The sequence below is a fragment of the Accipiter gentilis genome, chromosome 23 (genome assembly GCF_929443795.1).
Source record: "Accipiter gentilis chromosome 23, bAccGen1.1, whole genome shotgun sequence".
Lineage (NCBI taxonomy): Eukaryota > Metazoa > Chordata > Aves > Accipitriformes > Accipitridae > Astur > Astur gentilis.
In genome coordinates this window covers 25,152,950-25,176,372 of record NC_064902.1, presented here as the reverse complement: position 1 = coordinate 25,176,372, position 23,423 = coordinate 25,152,950, and the positions used below count along the sequence as shown (strand labels likewise).

The window sequence follows — 23,423 nt, the reverse complement described above, 5'->3', positions numbered from 1 at the left end:
GGCAACATATTTTCATCTTGGCATATAGCATCTTTACTGCATCAGTCTTAAGGCCCTACCAACCATCACCGCCAACACCATTTTGTAACAGCCAAGGCCTGCATGAACATATCTTTCCCTCTGCCAGTGCATCTAGCCCAACACATGTGCCATCTTGATTCTGATGCTTGGGGACACTGTGTGGAAAAAACCCAACAACTGAAAACCACAAAACCCCGAGACTAGAATAATATCCTAACCACTGTCTCTTAAAACCCACATTTATTTATCTTCTAAGGACCAGATCATAATCCTTAGAAGCCACTGGCAAAACTCAGGTGGGACAAGAATTTGTCCTAATGTATTAATAAAAAAAATATGTTTAGAACTGGCTGCTTTTTTTGATGTTTCACACGTCAGCTGCCACTCAAAAAGATCACCAGAAGCTAACATGTATAGGTGTAGTTTGGTTTAGCTTTGAATGAAATAAGTGTATTTACCTTAGCTACCCAAAACAGATTTTTACATGAACAGCATTTTCTTAAGTTCTTAGTAGTGAACTTACTCTGACTGAAGCTAAGCTAAATCAAGCCCAGGACCTGGAGAGAATTTCAGTGGAAGAGTATACACTGAAGGATAAACCTGAGAATTTAACCCCTACACATCCCAGGAGATGAGCCCACCAAACTAACATTGCAGTTAGAAAGTGCTCTAAAAATTGGGTATGTGCCAGACTCCTAAATGGCCTGTGCATTCAGGGTGTGCTTCAGTCATGTGCATGCTTGGGCTCTGAATATATGCCCACAAGGAGCATGGTACATGTACAGCTCATATAGGCATGAGTGTGTAGGACACACAGTGAGGGGCTATTGAAGTGCATATGTTTCTGTGGGTGTATGTTGTGTGTATCACAAGGTTACTTGGGCTGGCTGTTTTGTGCAGGCTTATGGTATTGTTGAATTTGGTGTTTCCTGGCAGGATGTTTGGTGAGATTTGCTGTGCGCCTGTTTCCTGAGTCCCGTCTCTGTTTACAAGGATGTTGGGGCCTCTTTGTAGCACAGTATGGGCTGCTGACGCTGGCAGGCCCCCTAATTGCCCCCCAACCACAGGACTTTGCAACTCAGACACTGTCTCTTATCTCACCCTTCCAAGAATTTCTCTACAAAGGCTGCTTGTGTTGCAAGTGTGGTGCAGGAAGCTGCTATCAAATGGGAGACTGTTTAATGCTCTAGCTGGCAGGGCTGGACTAGAGGAGGTTTTGGAGTCAGAGCTTGGAAAATGCAGCCCCAGCACACATTCAGGCTGCTCCACTGACACTCAGGGGGTGTTTAACGCAGACTTGAATAGAACACCACAGGGTCCATAATGAACTACCCTTTAAAACATTCAGAAAAACCTAACACATAGTAGGAGCTTTTAGACAGAGAGTGCATTACGTATGGATGCCAGCAGTTCAGCAGGGCATAGATAAACTTGTTTGTATCAATAAATTCGGACACTGTAGGTTAGAAAACTTGCACTGACCTCTAATGTTACTGAGTTCCCTTCACAACAGAGAAGACTTTAAAGAGGGGGGAAAAAAGAGTAGTAACAGAAAAAAAACATAATTAAAGAGCAGATGTATCCTTCTTTCTCTGTGTTATCAACTGTTGTTTTGGGGACTGTGTGCATGCATAAAGCAGTGCAGAATAGGAATATTTGTTCCTATATCAATATCTGAGCAGTTTGGGGATCCCACTTATTCAAAAGTTTTCTGGCAAACAGGAAGTTGGTCTGAAGCCCAAGGACTTCTGGGAACTCCCCTGGGGGTTATGGCAGTCTATCTCTTCTACCACAGATTCCCGAGGGGCTGCAAGATCAACTTTTATCATGGCCCAGTCCTCACTGCTTCAGGAACAGTATGCACTGTGAAGCAGAAGGATGCATGAAACCACTGGTACTGATGCTAGTTCTGTCCATACCATTCATATAGCTACCACTTTGGTCTCCAGCGTAGATGTGGCAAAGGAGACAGCAGTGAGTACAAACCCTTTCTTCGTGAATATGTGTGCCTTGCTTAGCAAGCTTTGAAATATTTGTCATAATTTCCTTGTTTCCAGCTGTGGCTGATGGGAACTCAGAGTCACAGCCCACTGCTATATAATATGTGGGAGAGAAAAACAGGAGGAAAAAAAAACGTCCAATGAGCAATTGTAAAGCAAAGTCATCATTAATGTTTAATAAAATCTAGGCATATTAACCAGAGCTGTCATGACAACGGTATGCACCAGGGTGTCATCCTTAGTCAACAGTAATAAAAGAATGAGTTGCTTTTTAAAGAAATACATAACTTTTAAAATAAATAAAATAAATGGAGTTTGCTATTCAAGAAACTCAGTAGCACATTATGCCAGAATCCTGAAAATCTCTCTTAGGAGTTCACTTCCCTGGGCTTAGTGCCCACAACTAGTTATCTGTTCTTGTGGTTTGAAACAAGCCTTAAGTACTGGCACTGACGAGTGGCAGAGGAAGTCCTGTTTTCTCATATAATCCTTTGAACATTCAGGAGATAGCAGAATCACCAGGCAAATATGAGATTTCACTAGTATTCTCTTATTTCACAGAGTATTCTCTTGATTTTAGCAATAAAGTCTGCCTGTCTTTTTACCTTTTTCCCATCTGGCTGCTGGAGTCCTAGTTGCTACTAGTAATATCAAGTGAAAATAGCTTTCATCTGCTTTTCACTGAAAGGTTTACATTTGTTCATTTTTTTCTACCTTACTCTCCTAGATACTCAGTGTGCAGTAGGTTGTGATGAATTTTCTGGTTATGCATAGCCATGGTTAAACTGGGAATGATCATGTGGTCAGTACCCTGCAGGTGTCACTGCTGACTGGATTAATGTTGGCACAGAGGGTAATTTATGGAGCAATAAGTAAATCACAGAAAAACTCTGTGACAAGCCATTTGTCACCTTGTTCTAAGGAAATTCTGTTGTGTTATTGCAAAAGAGTAAATACTCCACTTTAGACTACAGAGAACATAAGACTCCTATTCTAACTTGATAGTATGCTTTTATATCCTCAGTTGAGAAGCATTATATTAAAAGAGCTTTAAACTCTACATGAGTTAAGACTTACTAGAAGGACACAGAGAAATACACAGTAGAGTGGCTAATGCAGGACAGCATGGGAGGCTTTTTGTTAAATTGTTAGAATTAAATGTTTCAGCATTTTCTACAAAAATATTGGCTGATCCTACTCAGTAAACCCAATTCAATTTTTAAAAGTAGTAAAATTTGAAGTAAAAGTTTTGGGGAAAGTAACTCTTCAGTATATTTTGCCTCATGTTAATGGGAATCTGCATTTTAAAGATGGGCAGCTAATGCACATAAGCCTGATTTGCTGTGAATCAGACAGCTACTTAATGAAGTGGTGTCCACAAGTGAACTCATTACCCTAATAAAGGCAACAACAGTTTTGCTGTTAAGTCCAAGCTGATAAGGATTTAATCCCATGAGTATTAATTCCATGTCATTTTTCTTGAACCATTGTTCCTGCTCTGTAAGAAAGCTAAACTATTACCTTTTAAGAAAACATCCATAAGGCTCCACTTTCTGTTTATTTTTCAGGCAAGCAAATTAGTGAAAATTTTACACCAGTAGTTTTAGGTGGTCAGGTAGTACTATCAAGACCCCAAAAATTCCAGTCATACAGGATACATTATTTTATTGCCAAATCATTCTTTAGTTTCCTCCCTTCTTCTCTGTGTCTCTCTTTATCACAGTTTTCCTTCCAAAATATAATATTATCATCCAATTGGCTATATTTGAATGCCTTTGTCACAGAGGAATCCAAGTGAAGCTGGTTTCTATATGCTTTTTAATTTCTTGAGAATTTCTGCAATTAAGATGCCTCATGTCTGACATCACACAGTATTACCTATGCCTTGGTTTTACATTGCCTTTGCACATCTTTGTTCATAGTACCCCCGTACAGTAATCGACAGGCTGACTGAGTTTATACATATTGGTACTGATGTGAGAAGCCTGGGAAAGACAACAAGAGAACATGACCTGCTCATTCAAGTAAAGGAAAGAATGAATACACATAAGTGTTACTTTGGCAATGTTAAGGCCCACCGATAGTGTTTTTCCTTCTAGTAATAAGGGGAGGCCAGCAAAGACCTACGAGGTCCAGTTCTGCTGTTTCGTTTATTTGTTTGTTGGCACAAAGATAAAAGGCTGCAATAATGTCTACGATTAAGTTAGGCAAACAGCAGAGATCTGATCCCATTTAGTATGAAGCTGTTTGAAAAGCATGCATTCTGCAAGGAGCTGAGAACTATGGAAATATTTGGGATGTTAAGGTACACGGGGTTTTTTCCTCATAAAATGAAAAAAAGTTTCTCATTTTTGCCCTTCCATGGTCTCTGCTGCAGCCCACAGACTCAGCAAAGCTGTCAGATGTCTAGGCAAGTTTTGCTAGCAGTGAAGTACATACAGTTACTGCTCTCAAATATCCAAACCATTCCTCCCTGAATCATTCCTCCAGACTGTGGCACCTCTCCTCACCTCCACTTCCTTTTTGCCCAGAAAATGGAAGTCTGAGAAGCCCAGCCCTACCCATGGCCTCACTGCAGCTCCACTGTCAGGGGGACCCTGAGAGAATCAGAGCTGCAGCATCCTGGGCAGTTAGTTGGTGTTGCCAGGTAGTAAATACAGAGCCTGCCTTCCCAACTTGAACATGGCAGCTGTTTCACCCAAGCTGAATAAACAAGAGCTGATTATCTACTTGCTTAGCCATTAGCAACAGCCAAAAATGGGAAGAAATCAAAGTCCTGGATGTAGACTCCCCAGAGCTTTGTGGAAATGCAGGTCTTGATCTAAGCTGTGTGGCTTGGGCCTGTCTTTAGTAACAGTCTTAGCAGTTCATCAAGTTACTGCTTGTTCTGGGTATCCCCCCCCAAGGAGTAATGGGAAGGCCTGCAAGGCATATTGCAGATTATTGATTTTGTCTTTCTCTTCATATAGATGAATGATGTTCTGCTGTACACATATCCCCAGAAGGATGGCAAATACCGACTGAAAAACACCTTGGCTGTGTCAGGCATGAAGGTAATGCCTCATCTGTATTACAGTCTGGAATTAAAGTTGTATAGTGGGCTGTTAGTGCTTTGCTGGTTTATGTCTCATATCCAGCAAGGGGAAAGAGGGGATGGACCTGTTATCAGGGGATTCCCTTGTCTCTTACAGGAGACAGAAGGAAAAATAACATAAAGCAAACATATAAAAGATTATCTATAAGGCTGTGCCTTAGTATGACAGCCTTATGCACGCTGCATAAATAATACAAGCCAAAATCAGATTTACCATCTGATAATGAAACTGGAGACAGAAAAGAATTATTACCCCATTTTGTCCATTCCTCTCTTCATGTCTCCAGCCAATGTATGGTTGTTCCCTACAACATATTCATTAGGGCTTAGTCTGCCTGGTTTTAAACTCCTGCCACTCAAAATTCGCATAAGCTTTCATTTGCCTGGTTTTCATGTGCCCTTTAACTGTTTTTATCAAAAGAATTAATGGGTTCAAAAAGCCATTATCCAGCTTTATGGGGAAAAGGTGTATTGGGAGCTACTACATGCACATAAACACAGTCTCTTCTTCGGGAAATTTCTAAATTGCAGATTACAGAAACAGGACACAATTGTCCTGTTCTTACACTCTTTCCCTAAGCATCCATTGGCACTAGTACCTACCTGTGCAACAGGAGATATTGGGCTGGACAGGCCTTTGTTTTTTACCTAGCCATCCACTACATACCTCCCACAAAGAACCTTCATAACTGTTCTATAGTTAATATGCCAAGTTGTATTTATGTGAAAGAGGACTTGAAGTGGCAAGTCAGGAGTCTGGGGATCTAGGAAACATGCAAGATGAGAATTACTAATCATTAATTCCAGCAGAATGACACAGGTGGGTTGAGGTGTTATGAAAAGGTAGGAGGCTGATCACTCTAGAGACCTGATAGTCTAAAACCAACTATGAGTTCCCAGCTGGGGTAGGAATTGCCAAAACACTCTACCATTAAGTGAAAAGAAGTTGCAGAGCAGGTATGTGTTGGGGTACATCTGAAACACTGAGTCACTGGCATAATAGATACTCGTTAATAACAACATATCAGTACCATGAAGCTATATTTCTCCTAAGTGGCTGTTGCTATTGGTAGACAGCTAATACACTACATGGCAGAGAAAAGGTTTTAGCTGAGCTGTAGCTTTTAAGTATTTTTTTAGCTCTTAAAGAGCCTTGCTGCAGACAGGCATTCACTGAACTGAAGTGCTTTATTGTATGTCTGCATGTCAGGAAGAACGTTATTTCCATTCGTTCCAAGAATAGCCAAAACTTTTGCCCCAAATGCTCTGACACTTGTCAGACTAAACATTCCTAAGCTTGTCATATTAAAACTGAACACTGATTGATACTTTATCCTTAACTTTATAGTTGAAATAAAATATTTTTTTTCCTTTAGCACCACCACCATATTGAAATAGAGAGCATTCCTCATTACACCAGCAACAAAAAAGACAGAAAACCCTACCTGCCCATCTCTTTGCATTGAAATATGAAACAGATGGCTGAGACATCATACATCCATACCCATTGAGACTTGTATGGTGTACTGGTTATAGACGGTTTAACTCACGTCCACATTCATGTTCATGGCATTTGTTTCTAGGTCAGCCGCCCAGTGACAGAAAAAGCCCAAAACGTCCTGAAGATTGAATATGATGAATATTGCCTGACCCTGTCAGCAAGGTACTGTCCCCAAACAGCCATGGCAGAGGGTGTTACATTCTAGTCCTTATGTCTAGATTAGTCTAACCAATACCCAAGACTTAACTGGTGTATCGTTCTTTTTTAACTCAATTTCCATCTGTGCTATTGTGACAGACAATGGCTGAGTGCTTGACTATACAATGAAGACATTAATTATAAATGTGAAGCTCATAAACCGTAATTAATTCAACCCATATACTGAGTAAAGATTAGAAGTCAGCTCTTGGTAACATCGTAAAGAGAAAGGAAAGAGAATAAAGTCCGTTACTAAGAAGCCTGAGTCGTTTCCATTATCTTTCACACTTTTTCCCTGTGACACTAAGAGTATGTTATATCTCCCTTTCATAAGTTCACTTGTTACCTCATACAACTAGGGTTGCAAAACTGCTGGAGAAAATAGCAATTGGGTAATATCATGCAATAGATATAAAAGCATTTAATAGTGCTTAAATGACAAAGCCAAAATTAAACCTTACTGGCAACCTCATGGGTCTTTCTACTAAAAGGAATTTCACTAATGAGTTTGTGTAGTGCTAGTACTGATTGCCAACTGGGAGTCAGTATCTCTGTCCTGGGATCACAAGCTAATGCCATAAAGAGATTGTAGGTCAGTTTCTGATCAGAAGATAGCAATAGAAAGACAAGGAGAGCGCTTTCTTATTCAAAATCAGAATTTGGAGCTCTCATCCTTCCCAGAGCACTTGCCATCTGTGGGCAGTGCTCAGATACCTGTCAAAGCCTTTTTGTCTACTTCCTTTTATAACCAGCAAATGAGAAAATATCTCAGATTTTCTTAGAGCTGCATACTCATCACAACCGTCAAAATATACACACAGTACTTCTGAATTACCTGCTGCCAGTTAAAAAAGCAGGATGCATACAGTACTTCTGTATCATAGAGCGGAAATAACTGATGCATGTCCCCTTTATTTGGGGCAACTCAAATGTGTCCTTAGTGAGAAGCCTGGGATGTTCTGCTTGCATTGTTAGGTTGTTTCTTTGCCTTTTGTACCCATATCAAGTCTGTGCTTAGTTAGCCTAAACAAAGCATGTGAGGTCACTGCGAGCTGTGTTTCTTTGGTAGTAGATAGAACCAGGACCTGAGACTAAAAGGTTGCCCTTCTAATAACAGCCAGATGAAGACTGACTCCTATCATAGTGCTGGGATAGAGCCCCTTTCCCTTCTTGTGCTGCTCATTCTGGGACTGATCTGCCGTAAGTCACCCAAGAACATTTTTTCCTGTCCTTTTCCGTACTGGCTGGCAGAGCTGATGAGACACTGGTGGGACAGCATGCTCTCCTAATCCCGCTGCACAACATCCTTGGCCTGCTACACTTACCAAAAGAAGCACCAAAGACAGAAAAGTACCAGAAGGCTTCAAGTATCCCTAAAGACTGTATCTTTTACCACTCATACCAAGGTGTTGCAAGTCTGCACTGGAGTACAGTTGTTAACAAACACAACCCAAACCTCAATGCCTTTACACTTGTATGAGCAAGGTGAATGCATTGAGGAAATGTGGAATGAGTGGCAGGGACTAAAGGCAGTAGAATGAGGATCACCAAAGCTCAGAAGTCAGCATGGCTATATGAACAGATGGCACTGTAAAGTCTTTACATCCTGCTGAAAATGGCTCTTTCACCCAAAGATCTGTGTTATTGGCTTGCAGCAAGCTGGTAACAGATCTGAGCATAGAGCATTTATGGAGAAGGCTCATACTGCTCTTATACCTTTATCTGCATTTCAGAAACATTCTTCTTGGACATGGGTAACCATGTGGTGCCCATATAAAATACCAGAGCACTGGGAGAACGCAGTCAGTGTTACCTCCCTAAAAGGCTAATTCAGAGTGACAGTGATAGAACTGGGATAAAATCTCATCTCATCCCAGCCGAGTTTCTGTGTTCTATGGATGTCCCCTGCTGTCCAGGTGACTGCAGTGACAATTGACCCTCTCTTATTTGCTTAAGGAAGAATATATGAGCCAACACAGATAACTGATAGCTCAGCACAAAGGGCACAGTCCAAAAATTAAACAAGGAGCAAATGTGGCAATGGTGAGTCAAGGTCTGAGCTTCTCTGAGCCTTCATGCAACCAATGAAATAGCTAATTAAGAATAAGCCAGTGCCAACTGACATAATTTATCATACTCATCAGCAGACAGGTGTTACTCCCTCATTTAGACACTAATAACCTGTGGTTATTGCCTAGAGATGTTTAATGGAGTAGAGAAGATGTTAAAGGGGCCAGTTAGGTATCAGGCTTTTAATAAAATATTGTCCCTATGTGTTTCCCATAAGTGGCTTTAATTTACCTCACTCTAGGAGTCATGATTTCCTTTGATTTTTTAAATCATATCCTAATTCTCAAGTGAAGAGAATTTCCAAGAAAGAATTAGCAAGACAAGGGTTGAAGACAGGACTTCTTGTAGTGTTTTACAGGCTGTGATTTGCCTGGAAGATACAGACATCTTCAGATTTCTTAGAAAGTGTAATTTGATGGGACTTTTAGTAGTAATAAGGAGTGATTAGTAGTGTGACTCTTGCCAGAGATAATCTCGTGTAAGCCCCTGGGCTTGCAGAGCCTATATGCAGTAGATACACTGGCTCAGTTTGTGCTCCAATTTCTGCTCCAGGCTTGTTGAATTTTACAGAGGCTGGTGTTTTTCAGACAAGGGCTTATGCGCATGGTGCAGGGGAATGCTAAGTCAGAGATCACTGATAAAATCTGGCATTTCCTCTCTTTTTGTGCTTTTTTTTTAATTTAAAGACCACAGAAGACATTGTTCTCAGATGTCTCGTTTGGTGGCCTTCATGAGGACAGTGTGAGGAAATCACAGCTGAACAGCAGCTGGCAATGATGCCACTGCTAATTTTTACAACAAAGTCTAGTGGGTAGCTTTAATGTGAGTGGCTGGTATGACTCAGGGAGGGGAGACCACACTGAGTTGCGTTCCCTCCTGTGACTGATGCTGGGAACGGCTAGAGCTGTGCAATTTCAGATGGACAGGAAGCACACAGTTTGAAGTCACAGCAGGAAAACCAGCTAACAGGCAGGACAGCTTATGGCTGTAACACAGCGAATGCATCTGGGAAGTAACAGGCACTAAGAGCCTTGCTGCTTTTCTGGGATATCTGGACTGGTAAAGAAGCACAAAGTGCTCACTGTTTTGCCTTGTGCAAAGGGGGCATCTAGGGGCCAGTCTAGAGAACTACTGGCCTCCATGCATAACTGCAACTAGAGGGAATGCAGAACTTCCTTCCCAAATTGCTGTCCTGGCCTCTTGCCAGGAGACTGAAGATTGTGTGTGATGGAGCTAGAAGGAAATGAAAGCATTCACATCTCTACTGTGGGTGACAGACTTCTGCATTTTCCAACGTGCAAATCATCTAAGCATCCCACTGTAGAGATGAGCAAAAACACGCTTACTTTGAGCAACCTCTGCCCACACTACACATGCTAAAGTGCCTAAAAGCTAGGGCAGACATGACAAAAAGACACTTCATATTGTCCTACATGATCTAGGATTGAGCAGCTTATAGCAAAGTCAGAAACTACTTTGAAAAATTTTCTGGCCACTTAGCTCCTTCTCAGTCACAGTCCTAACCATGGATCTACACTAATTCTCCCACGGAATATGTCCCAACAGTCAATTTTGTTCCTGGTCAGAAAATTACCAGTTCAAAGCAGTAGTAGAGAAAAGCAAACATTCATAAAGTGAAGCTTTTCTCCTCTGATCCAGAAACAGCTTGTTTCACTCCCTGCTGTGCATGGCATTGACTGCTCTGCTGTATTTCATTCCACAGCTCTTGCTCGGAAAGGGATGACTGGTACAGCTGCATCAGCAGACACATCCCAGATGACTACAAAGCTCACAACACTTCCACTTTCCACAGCAGCGTGGAGGTAAAAGGCGGTCAAGTCTTTTAATGCTTGAAAGGGGAAGGGGGAAGGGAGAAAAAGAGAGAGAGGAAAGGAGGAGGGTTATAAAATGCAGAGTTCCTAGTGGCAAGAGTTCTTACTATTTTCATTTAAACCAGTATGCCAAGCTTAAACAATGAAGCTCATTACAGCTCATAGGCTACCTCTGAAATGTTAATCACACTCTGTGGTCTTTGCTTAAATAGGAGTTCTTCTGCAAGAAGACTGATTTGACCTAAAGGGTAACTATTTTGGATGAAATAAAAATAGCTACAAACTTTGTAGATTTTAAGAAAACAAAACTACCCATTAGTTACACTAATATCATAAGCATAATAAAGTCACTGCCAGTACAAACCCTACCAACAACATTCTAATTGTACCAGCACAATTGACATATACTACTGTTATCTTATTAATTTTAGTTGTATTGCTCCCAGTTAAGGGAAAGAATGCATCTGACAAAAAGTAAAAATGCTATTTTAGGTTATGTAGAACCCCAGTTTTACTAAATAAGACTAATTAGGGAAAAAAAGAGTGCTGGTGAGGCCACACCTGGAGTGCCGTGTCCAGTGCTGGGCTCCTCAGTAATTTTCAAGGCCAGGTTGGATGGGGGTCTGAGCAACCTGATCTAGTTGAAGATGTCCCTGCTTATTGCAGGGGGGGTCAGAGTAGATGACTTTTAAAGGTCGCTTCCAACCCAAACTATTCTATGATTCTATGATTTCCATTCTTGGTTCATGAGATCATTGCACCCATGACTTCACTTTTCTTTCCTAGCCTGTGTCATCTTACAATTTCACAGCGTCTTTCATTCAAGAGCATGTTAGAAACTCATAGGCAAAGATCACACAGTTCCTGAAATGGAGCTGCTTCTCAAATACAACAGTTGTTATTTTAATTCAGTGTTTCTCTATCCTCTTACAGAAAGTAATTTCTCATCTCAGTTTGTGTGCGTTTTTTAAGATTGTGTACTAATGGTGCTCTCAGAAACTGTCATTGGGAACCAGCAAGTACCACCTGTGACTGTGGGGTTTGTGATCTGGACACATGTCCTGAGAGAAATGGGCTGGCAATCCCTGTCCTGTCCAACAGAGTTCTCTCCTCGTGTTATCCTGGGTTGTAGCTTGCAATTTAATTCAGTGGTTCTGCTCTACCATAGCTTTATGAGGTTAGGTTATTGTTTGCCCATAAAAGGGTTATTCTTTACAAAACCACACTGAAAGGTACTTCACAGACACCTAAAACCACGGTGCCCAGAGGAAGGCTAATGGTATCCTGGGCTGCATTAAAAAAAAGTACTGCCAGCAGATTGAGGGAGGGGACCCTTCCCCTCTACTCGGCACTGGTGAGGCCACACCTGGAGTGCTGTGTCCAGTGCTGAGCTCCTCAGTACAAGAGAGATATGGAAACCTTGGAAAGAGTCCAATGAAGGGCCACAAAGATGATGAAGGGACTAGAACATCTCTCCTGTGAGGAAAGGCTGAGGTAGCTGGGACTGTTCAGCCTGGAGAAGAGAAGGCTTTGAGTGGGGGGAGATCTCATCAATGGATATAAATACCTGAAGGGAGGGTACAAAGAAGATGGGAGCCAGGCTCTTCTCAGTGGTGCCCAATGACAGGACCAGAGGCAGTGGGCACAAACTGAAACGCGGGTGGTTCCCTCAAACATCAGGAAACACTTTTTCACTCTGAGGGTGACCGAGCACTGGCATAGGTTGCCCCCGGAGGTTGTGGAGTCTCCATCCTTGGAGATACTCAAAAGCTGCCTGGACATGGTCCTGGGGAGCTGGCTCTAGGTGGCCCTGCCTGAGCAGGGGGGTTGGACCAGATACTCCAGAGGTCCCTTCCAACCTCAAGCAGTCTGTGATTCTGCAATTTAATTTTTGAAGACTTCAGAAAGTAAAAAATGAATTCAAGACACAAAACAAGATTTTCCTTCTGGCCTAGAGGTAATCTACTTTCAAATATTTAACAAGAAAAAATTAGAAATTAGTTAGCATAGCAACCTAAACCAAATCCTTTTTCAACAAATGAAAAAATAATTTCTTTTGCAGCTCTGCTTCTGAAGTAAACCCTAGAAATTTGGATTAATTTGATTTTTCTGTGTGTAAATCCTATTTGTCTGCAGAAGCCTAATTTCCTCATAGGAAACCCTCCTAACAAACAGTCCTTCAAAAGCACAAGAGCTTGCGCTACTTGTGCCAAACACTAAGCTGCTGTGAACTGACGGCGAGGTACCCATAATACTTAGTTGCTGAACCTGAAGTATACACAGCTTCTCAGCATGGCATATTAGGTTGGGTTCAGTTCCACATGGACTGTGGCTCCCTAGGCTTGGAGCAAAGGCACTGGTACAACAGGTGCAACATGGTGCATTCCAAGAAATAGGAACAGTGAATACATTTTCTAAAGCTGCTTACATATATTCAGATCAGCCATGGAAATCATGAATCAGATTTGGATTGTGTGTGGGTAAATTAATCTCTGGTTTTACTGTTTTCTGTAGTCTCTCTTCCCCAATCATAGAACTGTCCCAAGGCATAATGACATAAAGAGTTCAGGCCCTTTTTGATTGAAAGCTATAGAACTTTTGACAGATATCCTTTCAAAAGCTGTTAATAAAAAGATGGCTTTAACTCATGTTCTTACCTGCAATTTGCATATGCAAGGAATCAGATCCTTGTCTGATGTGGAGGAATGTCAGTGCCTGACCAATAATAGATCTACATAGATTTTTACCACTTGTGACTCCGGCGGTAACAGCACCATGTACTAATTAGCCACAGTCTTTCAGTGCTGAAGCAGCTGTATCTCACTTACAAGGTGCATTAGGAATTAGAAAATTTGAGGAACTTAGCAGGTGAAGGCAGATTGAAATGAGAGGAGAATTCTATGTGATGGAGCAGAGCTGACTGAGTGGACTTTGGAGGTGTGGATGCTTCTTCATTTTTTTTCATTGTTTGATTTTAAGCTAAGGGAAAGACTTGGAATACCCTTGGGAGAGAGGCCTCCTACTTTGGTACCTGTGTCCCATGTCATGATGTGCATGAACTGTGGCTGTGACTTTACCCTCACTTTGAGGCGACATCATTGCCATGCCTGTGGGAAGGTAAGAGCTGTACAAGCTTCTCAGGGAGGCTTTATTCACACCTCTAGGACACTGGCTGCCACTGCTGTAACTTCTGCAGACTTGTAGCAACATCAAGACCACAATTTGACTTCTCACAGAACCAGTTAGTGCTTTGCTAAATTAGGTTTCTAATGACCCTAGTAGAAACAACAGTAACCTTCCCTTGAGGGTCAAATTAATTCCCAAGGGCTAGTAGTTGAAGGCTTACAAGATAATTGTTGCTGAGTCCAGTCATTATATCTGATATACAGCTACCTCTAGAGACAATGAAGCAACACGCTAAAAATATAGGCTCTGGTCTGGACCAGAGCAGTAGCACATCTAGTCCATGTCCTGTCCCTAATAACAGCTGGTAAAATTATCTTCCAAGAAAAGTGAAGAAACTCAGCAGTAGAGCATGGTTTGGTCAGTGACAAAAGGGAAAGTTTCCTCTGTGCTCCACTGAAGAGCTGCTGCCTTTTACCCTAAAGCCAAGAGGACCTATAAGCTTTCTTGGTTTTGTCCCTTTATTACTGACTCTAGAGATTTGTTTATACACATAAACCTGCAGTTTTAAACTGTGGCTGTCTTTTAGCCTCAGTAATATTTTTTTTTCCAAACTACCAGTAATTTTTGCTAGCATGAAAAAGCATTTACTTAATCTTTTTTCTAATTCCACAGAGAAACTCAGTCTGTACCTACACAGGGATAGCAGGAACTTGCAAGCTTGCTTAAGAAAACAATGTTACTAACAAAGCTATAAAAACAGAAGTAATATTAAAGTGGTCTTTCGGTGATTCACTAGTAGGGAAGGTTTAAGTTCTTGGGGAGATGGGCACAGCAATGGTGTGCAACTAAATACAGTGATCAGTTCTGCTTGGCTTACAACAGTGTAAATCTACAGCAATCACATTTCAGTCAGTAGACTTACCCTGCCAGCCACAGTTTTAGGAGAGTCATATCTGGTCCGCTATCCATCTTCCTCTCCCAACTGACTCAGAGGATTTGTTTTGCATGTGCATATATATAAATTTAACTTACATTTATGTGCATCTCTCCTTCCTGGAACAGATTGTATGTCGAAATTGTTCAAGAAACAAGTACCCTATGAAGTACCTCAAAGATCAAGCAGCCAAAGTCTGTGATAGCTGCTATGCGGAACTTAAGAAAAGAGGTAAGATTCCTTCATTCTTGGCAGAACTGACAAACCCATTTCCTGCCTGTATAATGGGAGGGTTTAGGATCTGCCTACCACGTTGGGTTTTGCTAAAGAGGGTTTCTCATTCCAAGCACGAGGCATGTGAATTGTGATCCCAAGAGTGCCAGGCTATATGGCAGCTAAAACTGTTTTAGCAAGCCAGATTCTCTGAGGGCTTCCCAGGCCTTTTGATACACAGAGTAACGATAAAAACTATGTCCTTTGAGGAGCAGCTGAGGACATGGGGTTTGTCTAGTTTGGAGAAAAGGAGGCTGAGGGGTGACCTCATTGCCCTCTGCAGCTTCCTAAGGAGGGAACATGGAAAGTGAGGTACTGATCTCCTCTCCCTGGGAACCAGTGACACTGGATGCGTGGCAATGGTTCAAAGCTTCATCAGGGGAGGTTCTGACTTGACACGAGGAAACATTTCTTTACCCAGAGGGCGGTCAAACACTGGAACAGGCTTTCTAGAGAGGTAGTTGATGCCCCATGCCTGTCAGTGTTTAAGAGGCATTTGGACAATGCCCTTAACATGCTTTAACTTTTGGGCAGCCCTGAATTGGTCAGGCAGTTGGACTAGATGATCATTGTAGGTTCCTTCCGACTGAACTATTCCATTCCATTATGTAATTATAGGTGATAGCTCTTCCCTCTCATTTCTAACAAATTATCCATTGAAGTAAAACAATGGCTTTACAATTCTACACTGTCCTCATCCATGTTTTAGCTTTTACAAAAAGAAATGCTGCAGTAAAATGCAGAGTCACTAAGAGCTTTTCTGCATGGGGAGTTAATCTGGTTACAGATGAAGGCATGAATTCAAAGCAGAAGAGCTACTGACTAACTAGAACTCTGTATTACTGTCCTACTATAGAAGTCCCTTTTCTGATTTAAATACATATCCAAATCAAAGGCAAAAGGGAGGGCAGGTGTTACATATATACAAACAGAGAATGTACTGGAAATAATGTTCTTGCACAACTATTCACGTAGACAGTCTCTAAAAGTAGGCATGTTATATTGTCAAGGATAAAAAGGTAGGGACAGATGAAATTTAGTTTATCTATCCTGATTAAAGAAATTCACACTAGCCAAGCAAACACATGAACAGGTGCTGTCACAACAGACAAAAAAGGATCCCCAAGCCACTGTGTGTCCAAGAAATGGTAACTCAGATTTGTACTAAACCAATGCTGTGCTTTACTAAGAGCTTCCAGACAACGTATTTTGCCAGTAGTGAGATCATGAAGATATGAACTCAGACAAGTGGGGTTAATGGAGATAGACAGAGACAGAATGACTGTCTCCCATGCAGAACTCAAAAGAGAATGGTTCATACAGAAAGAATGTCCCATTAGTGAATCTATCCTGCAAAGGTGTTACAGAACATAGAGGGGAAACATGGGAAAGCCATTTGCTTAATGCTGATTTTAAATTAGCAGAAAACAAGCTGTGTTTTGTGCTTTGTCAGCTTTCTTGCAGGCTTCTTTCAAGTAGCTGTAGATTATTACCATTAACCTAGGAAGCTATGAAATCCACCCATGTAATCAGAATTAAAGGGGTGACTTGAAAGAAAAGCTAAAATAAAAACCAGCTATGGAGGAGGCATTACATTTTCCTTAGTCTGAATGTTCTTAATCTTGCAGAGCGGCCACTAAGTGTGAGCTTCCCTCCAACTTCATCCAGGTGTTCAAGCAGTGCCTTCTCCTCTGTCTTCCACAATATTCATTATTCATCTTTTAAGAAACAGAAGAAGATTCCTTCAGCTCTTATGGAGGTAGGACCAGGCTGCCTGAGAAAGGCAAGGAACTGTAGAGAACTGTGTGCTTATACTTCAGCAGCTATGTTTATAACTTATTGTGTGCAGTGGGCTCAGCCCATGCCCTGGTCTACTTTCATCATGCAATTATTTTTTTTCTGTTTTTCACAACAATGTTTAAAATACAAAATACTCTGAGCTCTGAAAGTACCACAGAAGCTTCTTGAGTCCACTGAGAAACCCAATTAGAGCAGTGTACTTTAATTTGCTCATTACCCTGTGAAGTCTTTAGAAAACTAAGATGACTTCGAGGTACTAGACAGCACAATAAGGCAGATCACAGACAATAACGAGTATCATCAGAGCATGATACACTGTTGACCAGTTACCTTTTTTGACAAGACCCTTACTTCTGAAATCTTACTTTGATTTCAAGAGAATTAAAATACCACTTACTTAGGGAATAGACTCTAGTCCTTGGCAATCAATTCAGGAGCATACATGTTTAATGAGGCACTTTCCCTCCAGCTCAAACCAAACTATTTCAGATCAAATGAGTAAAATCTTGATCCCACCAACGTAAACAAATAAAATTCCCACCAATTTCAATAGGGCCAGGATTTCTTCAGCTATATTAGTTTTCTTTCCAGGAACAAGGTGCCAATCATGTTGATGTAGCCTCAGTAGCGAAGTTGCCCATTGAATTCGCACTGAAATCTGCAGGTATTTATTGTTCTATTAAAGAGAATAGGGTGCAAACATCTTGCTGAACTCATTGTACAGTCGAGACAATGGAATTTCTTGAGGTTTGTTTATGCTGAGGCAAAACTGAGCCAAAGATACAAGCATGCAATACAAACACACAAACTGAATACTTAAAGAACAGGCAGGCAAAATTTCAGCCCCATTAGGAAAAAAGCATTGCCTTTCTATCCACGAGGAGGCAGCACATGTTTATTAATATGAACTGTCTCACAATAGCACTGTTCCATAACTTTTTCTAACTTGTTTTACCCAGGTCCTGGAGCATTTCTGTTCTGCTGCAAAACACTGCTCTATTACTGCTCAGTCTTCTCTTCTGTCAGTGCTACAAAAGCTGGTTTTGAATCCCTGCCCTTTGTTTCTAAATCCCGTACCGCTGCAGTTTACTACTGTAACTAATAACGTACACTGCATTGTGTGTGTTTATAGTTACATCTAATCAAAATCTGGATCTTTAAGAACATTAACCACTTAGATCTTGAAATACTTCTGTGAGAGGGGTGACTTCTCACAAATACTATATCCCAAATGAAACCAAGTCATAGTCAAGTGATTAATGTAAATTGATATAAAACCATTGCAAAGTCCTAAATATACCCACATCTTAAAAGTGTTCAGCCACAAGACTGTAATTCCCTTTTGGAAGCATGTACTTTTAATATACAAAAAAAGACCTGTGAAAAGGGACAAGTTAGGCTTCTGAGAATATAACTGTAAACTTGCTGACCTCTATAATAACTCAACTGCATATTTTCCATCAGAGTTACTGAGAAATAAGTGTATCTAGAAATCTTCAAACAGTTAAAAAGAGCTGTAATACCCTGCTTATATTTTTTCTGTCTCAATATTTTTAATGGTCTACTTATGGTTTCATGGACATAGACCTGGTTGTCTGGTGTGATGCGAACATGCATAATCAGGAGGGGAAAAGCCTTTGGTGTTACAAATCCTGATTTCTCCTATCCTGCTCCAGGTGTCAGCCTCAGGAGAGGGAGCTACCATCAGTGGTTACCTCAGCAGATGTAAGAGAGGCAAAAGACACTGGAAGAAACGCTGGTTTGTTATCAAAGGCAAAGTCCTCTACACCTACATAGCAAATGAGGTACTGTGCAATTTGACTTGAAATAGTTCCCTATCCGAGTTCCCTTCTTTACTCCCTACAGGCAGCACAAGTAGATGTCACAGGTATAAATGGTAGCTCTCACAACTACCTGCCTTCTGAGACCTGGTCCTAACGGACTGAGTCCCCAGGGAGCTGTCCTTAGCTGAGGGGTGAGCCACAGCCCTAACTGGGCCTTGGCAGCCCTCTTCACAAACTGCCCTTCATTATTTAACTTCTTGCTATTCATGCTATTATAAACTGTCAATCACTGTGAACCTTAGGTCCTTAAGCATTCTCTGGTGCACTTGGTAACTGCCAGATATTTTGTAGATAGATGGTGCTATGATCCATTTCTTGTGGGCAGCAGAACCTTGTAGTTTTGCAAGTATAAATAGGATGTATTTGTCCTACTATCACCAACAGGGAAAGAGGCAGTCAGACAGAAGGCAGTCTGAAGAGGTGAGAATAATGCCTTGTGTATTGGCTTGTAAGCTTCTCCTTACAGCCAAGGAGGTTGGATATCAACTAGATAATTTTTCTGTATTTTGTCTCTTCCCAGTCCCTTATTTTAATTTCTTCTCCTTTGTGAATAGCTGCAATACAAGTAAGTGTGATACAAAGTTTGGTTATAACAGACAGATTTCATAAGCAGAAGCACACAAATTCATTTTGCTGAAGAAAGGACACAGAATGCAAGAACTGTTGTAATAGCAATATTTGGTACTTTAAGGCTTCAGAACACTTTGCAAACATCAATTATTTAAACTTTCATCACCATTGTGACGATCACATGAAGCAACATTATCCCCTTTAAACAGATAAGAAGATTGAGGCACAAAAGAGTTCACGATTTGGCCAGCAATTCATACCATTAGCATCAAATTCCGTATCCAATACATTTACCTTAGCTCTACTAACCTTAAAAGTGATCATTTCTGGTTCAACAATAGGGAAAAAGCAACAGTTGGCTAATTACACTTTGCATTCCCAGCTTGCAATTTAACGTCTAAAAGCAGAGGCAAAGACAACATACACATATAGAAAACATTACCTAAATACAGTGAGCAAAACTACAGCTATCAGTAACAGCCAAACTGCAATTCAATTAAGGCTTATTTTTCCCTTTAACTTGTACAAAGCAGTGTCTGGCAAGCAAAATTCATGGACGTTTCTTGGGAGTAAATTAACAATTAATTGCATTACCGCTCAGAAATTTCAAAGCAGCATTTTGGAAAGCAAGTGTGCTGTTTGAGACAGTGCAGATTTCTAAAAAAAGTTGCTAGTGCTATGAAAGAAAATGACAGGGTACCAAAAAGACTACTACTTGCACTCAGCAAAAAAACGGTTGAAAGGAACATAACTGGGAGTGGGTCTCAGGCTTTCAGAACTGCTGCTATACTGTCCCATACTCTCAGTAACCTCTAGTTTGCCTCCTGGATCATCATGTCAAAGACAGCCATTAAAGTAATGGCTAATTTGACCTTTATGGCCATTTGGATGATCATGAAGAACTGGACTTTCAGAGGTAGTGTTTGAGTTCAGGACTAAGACTAGATAAAAATATGCGGTACACAGGCACTGCTCCTGTTTAGGCAAAAGCCACCAGTCCAGCAAAAGATTCACACTACTGCTTTTGCAGCCCTGTCAGAGAGGGGTTGTATCATTATTTAGTTTTCAGAAAGAGCCCTCAAACTGTTACAAGCCTTCTCTCTAAATTTTGGTTCACTTCTTGTTTGCTTTCAGGACAAAGTTGCCACAGAAAGTTTGCCTTTGTTGGGTTTCACCATTGCTCCAGAGAAGGAGGAAGGAAGCATGGGTACAGTTTTCCATCTCTACCACAAGCAGACTCTCTTTTATAGCTTCCGAGCAGAGGATAACAATTCAGCACAGAGGTATGGGGGTAGTGCTAGCTAGTGTGCAGGTCCAAAAGCTTATGTAGGGCTTTTCCCTCTCCATCACTTCAGAATGCCTTTATAACAGAGGAAACAAACTGCTTTCAGAGTGTTGATTAAGCACAAATGCATGTGACTGGCCTGGGTTAAAAATCAACCTGGTACTTTTCAGTTCCTTCAGGAAGGAGAATATGCTCCCTTGTATAGGTAAAGAGGAGGCTGAGTCTCAAGAGTTATGCCTAGAAGTCTGTCAAATGTGATTACTGTACAGAAACTTCTCTGATTTATGTGTTCTATTTATCCATCTCAGTTTCCTCATTGACAAATAATTGTTTAGATTTCCCATTCTAATGCTACTACTTCCACATAATAAAATAGTAATGAAATCAGTAATAAAAATGCCAGCATCTCAAGACACACAGGGAAGTAAGTGAGTGTTTATGGCAAGTTTTGTTGCTTTTAAGCATACTTCAGTGGTTTCATCTTTCCTGTTCTAAGACAGCACTTGTACCATCTTTGAGATTTTACAATAAATTCCTGGTAAAGACTGTACTAGAACACAAGAGTCCTAGTACCCAATTCCCTGTTTTAATCACAAAACTATAGTTCCTCATTAGAGCTGGGATGGCACATACAGTCCTCTTCAGGCTTTACGTTCTTAAAATACTTGTTTTTCTTAAAACACATATGTTCTTAAAATGCATATAATTTTATATGTACCACTTTTTCTTTCCTGCCCTTTTTAGGTGGATTGAAGCCATGGAAGAAGCATCCATATTATAGCAGCTATCACTCAATGGACTTGGAATAAATTCTCAGATTTCTATACATTTCCAGCAACCTTCTTCTGTCTTACAAAACTGAACAGTGTATTTCAGGCAAACTGGCTACATAGACTGGATATGAACTGTTTCCAGATTGCTCTTTTTGCTTCCTTCTTCTTACATCCACATTTTTGCAAATGGAAACTTCAAAATAGAGAATATTTATGGTGATCTTTATGTCTGTGCAAGTTCAACCTGTACTATAAGATTCTCCTCTGATCCCACAGTAAACTAAGTCTAACATCAAGACAAGAAAATACATGGAAATACTGAGTACAGTAAGTAACAGGCTCTAGAGCCCTGTCGTATTTCATTGGGTTGGTTTTGATGTCTACCATGAAGTCAGAAACAATGTAGTAAACAACAAATGCTCATTTAAAGCACTTTATTATTTTTATTGAACTACAGCTTCATTTTTTTTATGTTTCTAAGGAGTTCTGTGGCCTGATTTATTACTCATGCATTAATAAGTGCCAGCATGAAATTATGCCCTGTGTATGCTAAATTGCTTCCACAGAAAATGAACGAACACCACATTCAATTTACCTGGTCTACCAACACTTCACTGGCTATGATCCAAGATAATTACTTACAATCAATTTATAATTTTCCAGAGATCACTGTAGAATTTATGTTAAAGGGTTTAATTTCATACCACTGCAGTACTTTGAAATGCACTCCAGTAGCTCTACAAATCCAGACGTTGAATTATATCACTTCTCCCTAGATACTGCATCAGACTCAAACCCAAAGGTTATTTTTAATTTATTATAAAACTACAGACAGTTTTTTATTTAACACTAGTCTACCTAGTAGTGTTAAGATTTTTATCATCTATTTAAATAGTCTATTTTCAAAGCTCCTGTTGTTTCTGCTGTTCTTGTTATGAAAAGTGTCATCAAAAGTTTATTCCATATAACCAGCACACCGTTTGAAATATGTTGGTGGGCTCAAATGCACTTGTCTGAACCTGCTCTGCTGGAGTGCTTTGGAACTCCTGAGACTAAATGCATCTTACATCAGACTGCTCTTGTGCACTACATCTCCAGGGCTGGATTCTCAGCAGCCAAGTATCTGTACGACTTCAAAGATGCTGTGCTGCTTTATACCAGCTGAGGATATAGATCTCTGGAGTTTGGGGTTTTGTTGTTTTGGTGTTTTTTTTTTTTTTGTTTTGGGGTTGTTTGGGTTTCTTTTTAGTGTTTTGTTGTTTTTGGTTTTTTGGGGTTTTTTTTTTTATAAAGAAGGTTGAGAAGTGGTGTTCTAATCATTGCAATAAAATGGTTTTGTGTCCTATATTTGCCATAATATTTGACTGAGGAATAGAATGGCATTTATGATTAAAATATATCTTTGTATAAAAATACATTGTTCAAGAATTTACTTACATTAAAATATATTGGGGGGGGGGATTTTTATTACCTTCATTTTTCCCTTTCTTCAAGAAACTTAATGGATATCTGAATTTTTGACCCTAACAAACTGTTTAGAAGTGTCCGCATTTTTAAAGGTCTGTAATATGTATCCAAATTATAAAGGTAGTTCAGTTTGTCACCTGGAAAAACAAGCTTAAAAAACCCAAATACACACCTACCACTAAATAAAAATATAGTTGGTTTGGGGTTTTTTTGATACATCTGAGTCTGATAGTTTCGTAAAGCATAGATTATCATATGCAAACAGAAACCATGTATGAGAAAAGTAAAACACTTGTATTCTTTAGGTAATGTGTGAACACCGATGCTAACTCTCTGTTTCATGTTAGAACCGTGGCCTTGCTACCAATACACTGTAAATGTTTATCCTCCCTTAAAAAACATCTTGCACTGACAAAAAAGAGAATGTTGAATACAGAGTCAGATCTCTAACCATGGTCCCAAACAAAACAAAACTGCACTACAGAACAACAGTATTAGGAAGATTTAGGTGCTGACATTTAATGACTATTGTATGAAGTTTTCAGTTATAAGCAGGAAATGAATACATGAAAATATTTTGTTGTAAAAAATAAGATACAGTGCTATTAAACATTGTTTTAAGTAATGTGGAAAAA

At 40.3% G+C, this 23,423-nt stretch overlaps 1 protein-coding gene across 2 annotated transcripts in view; it reads left to right on the top strand.

The window, feature by feature from the left end:
- Positions 1–23,423, top strand: part of FGD5 (FYVE, RhoGEF and PH domain containing 5) — a 112,620-nt gene extending 89,197 nt beyond the window's left edge. The window contains exons 13-21 of one of the 2 annotated variants that reach the window (XM_049826584.1): positions 4,991–5,074; positions 6,699–6,778; positions 10,608–10,707; positions 13,696–13,833; positions 14,905–15,007; positions 16,678–16,808; positions 18,526–18,654; positions 20,398–20,546; positions 21,293–23,423. In XM_049826584.1, coding sequence (XP_049682541.1) covers positions 4,991–5,074; positions 6,699–6,778; positions 10,608–10,707; positions 13,696–13,833; positions 14,905–15,007; positions 16,678–16,808; positions 18,526–18,654; positions 20,398–20,546; positions 21,293–21,329 — 951 coding nt within the window. In that variant the 3' untranslated portion in view covers positions 21,330–23,423. Of the gene's footprint in view, positions 1–4,990; positions 5,075–6,698; positions 6,779–10,607; positions 10,708–13,695; positions 13,834–14,904; positions 15,008–16,677; positions 16,809–18,525; positions 18,655–20,397; positions 20,547–21,292 lie in introns of those variants that run through there. The other variant, XM_049826585.1, reaches the window with a different exon arrangement.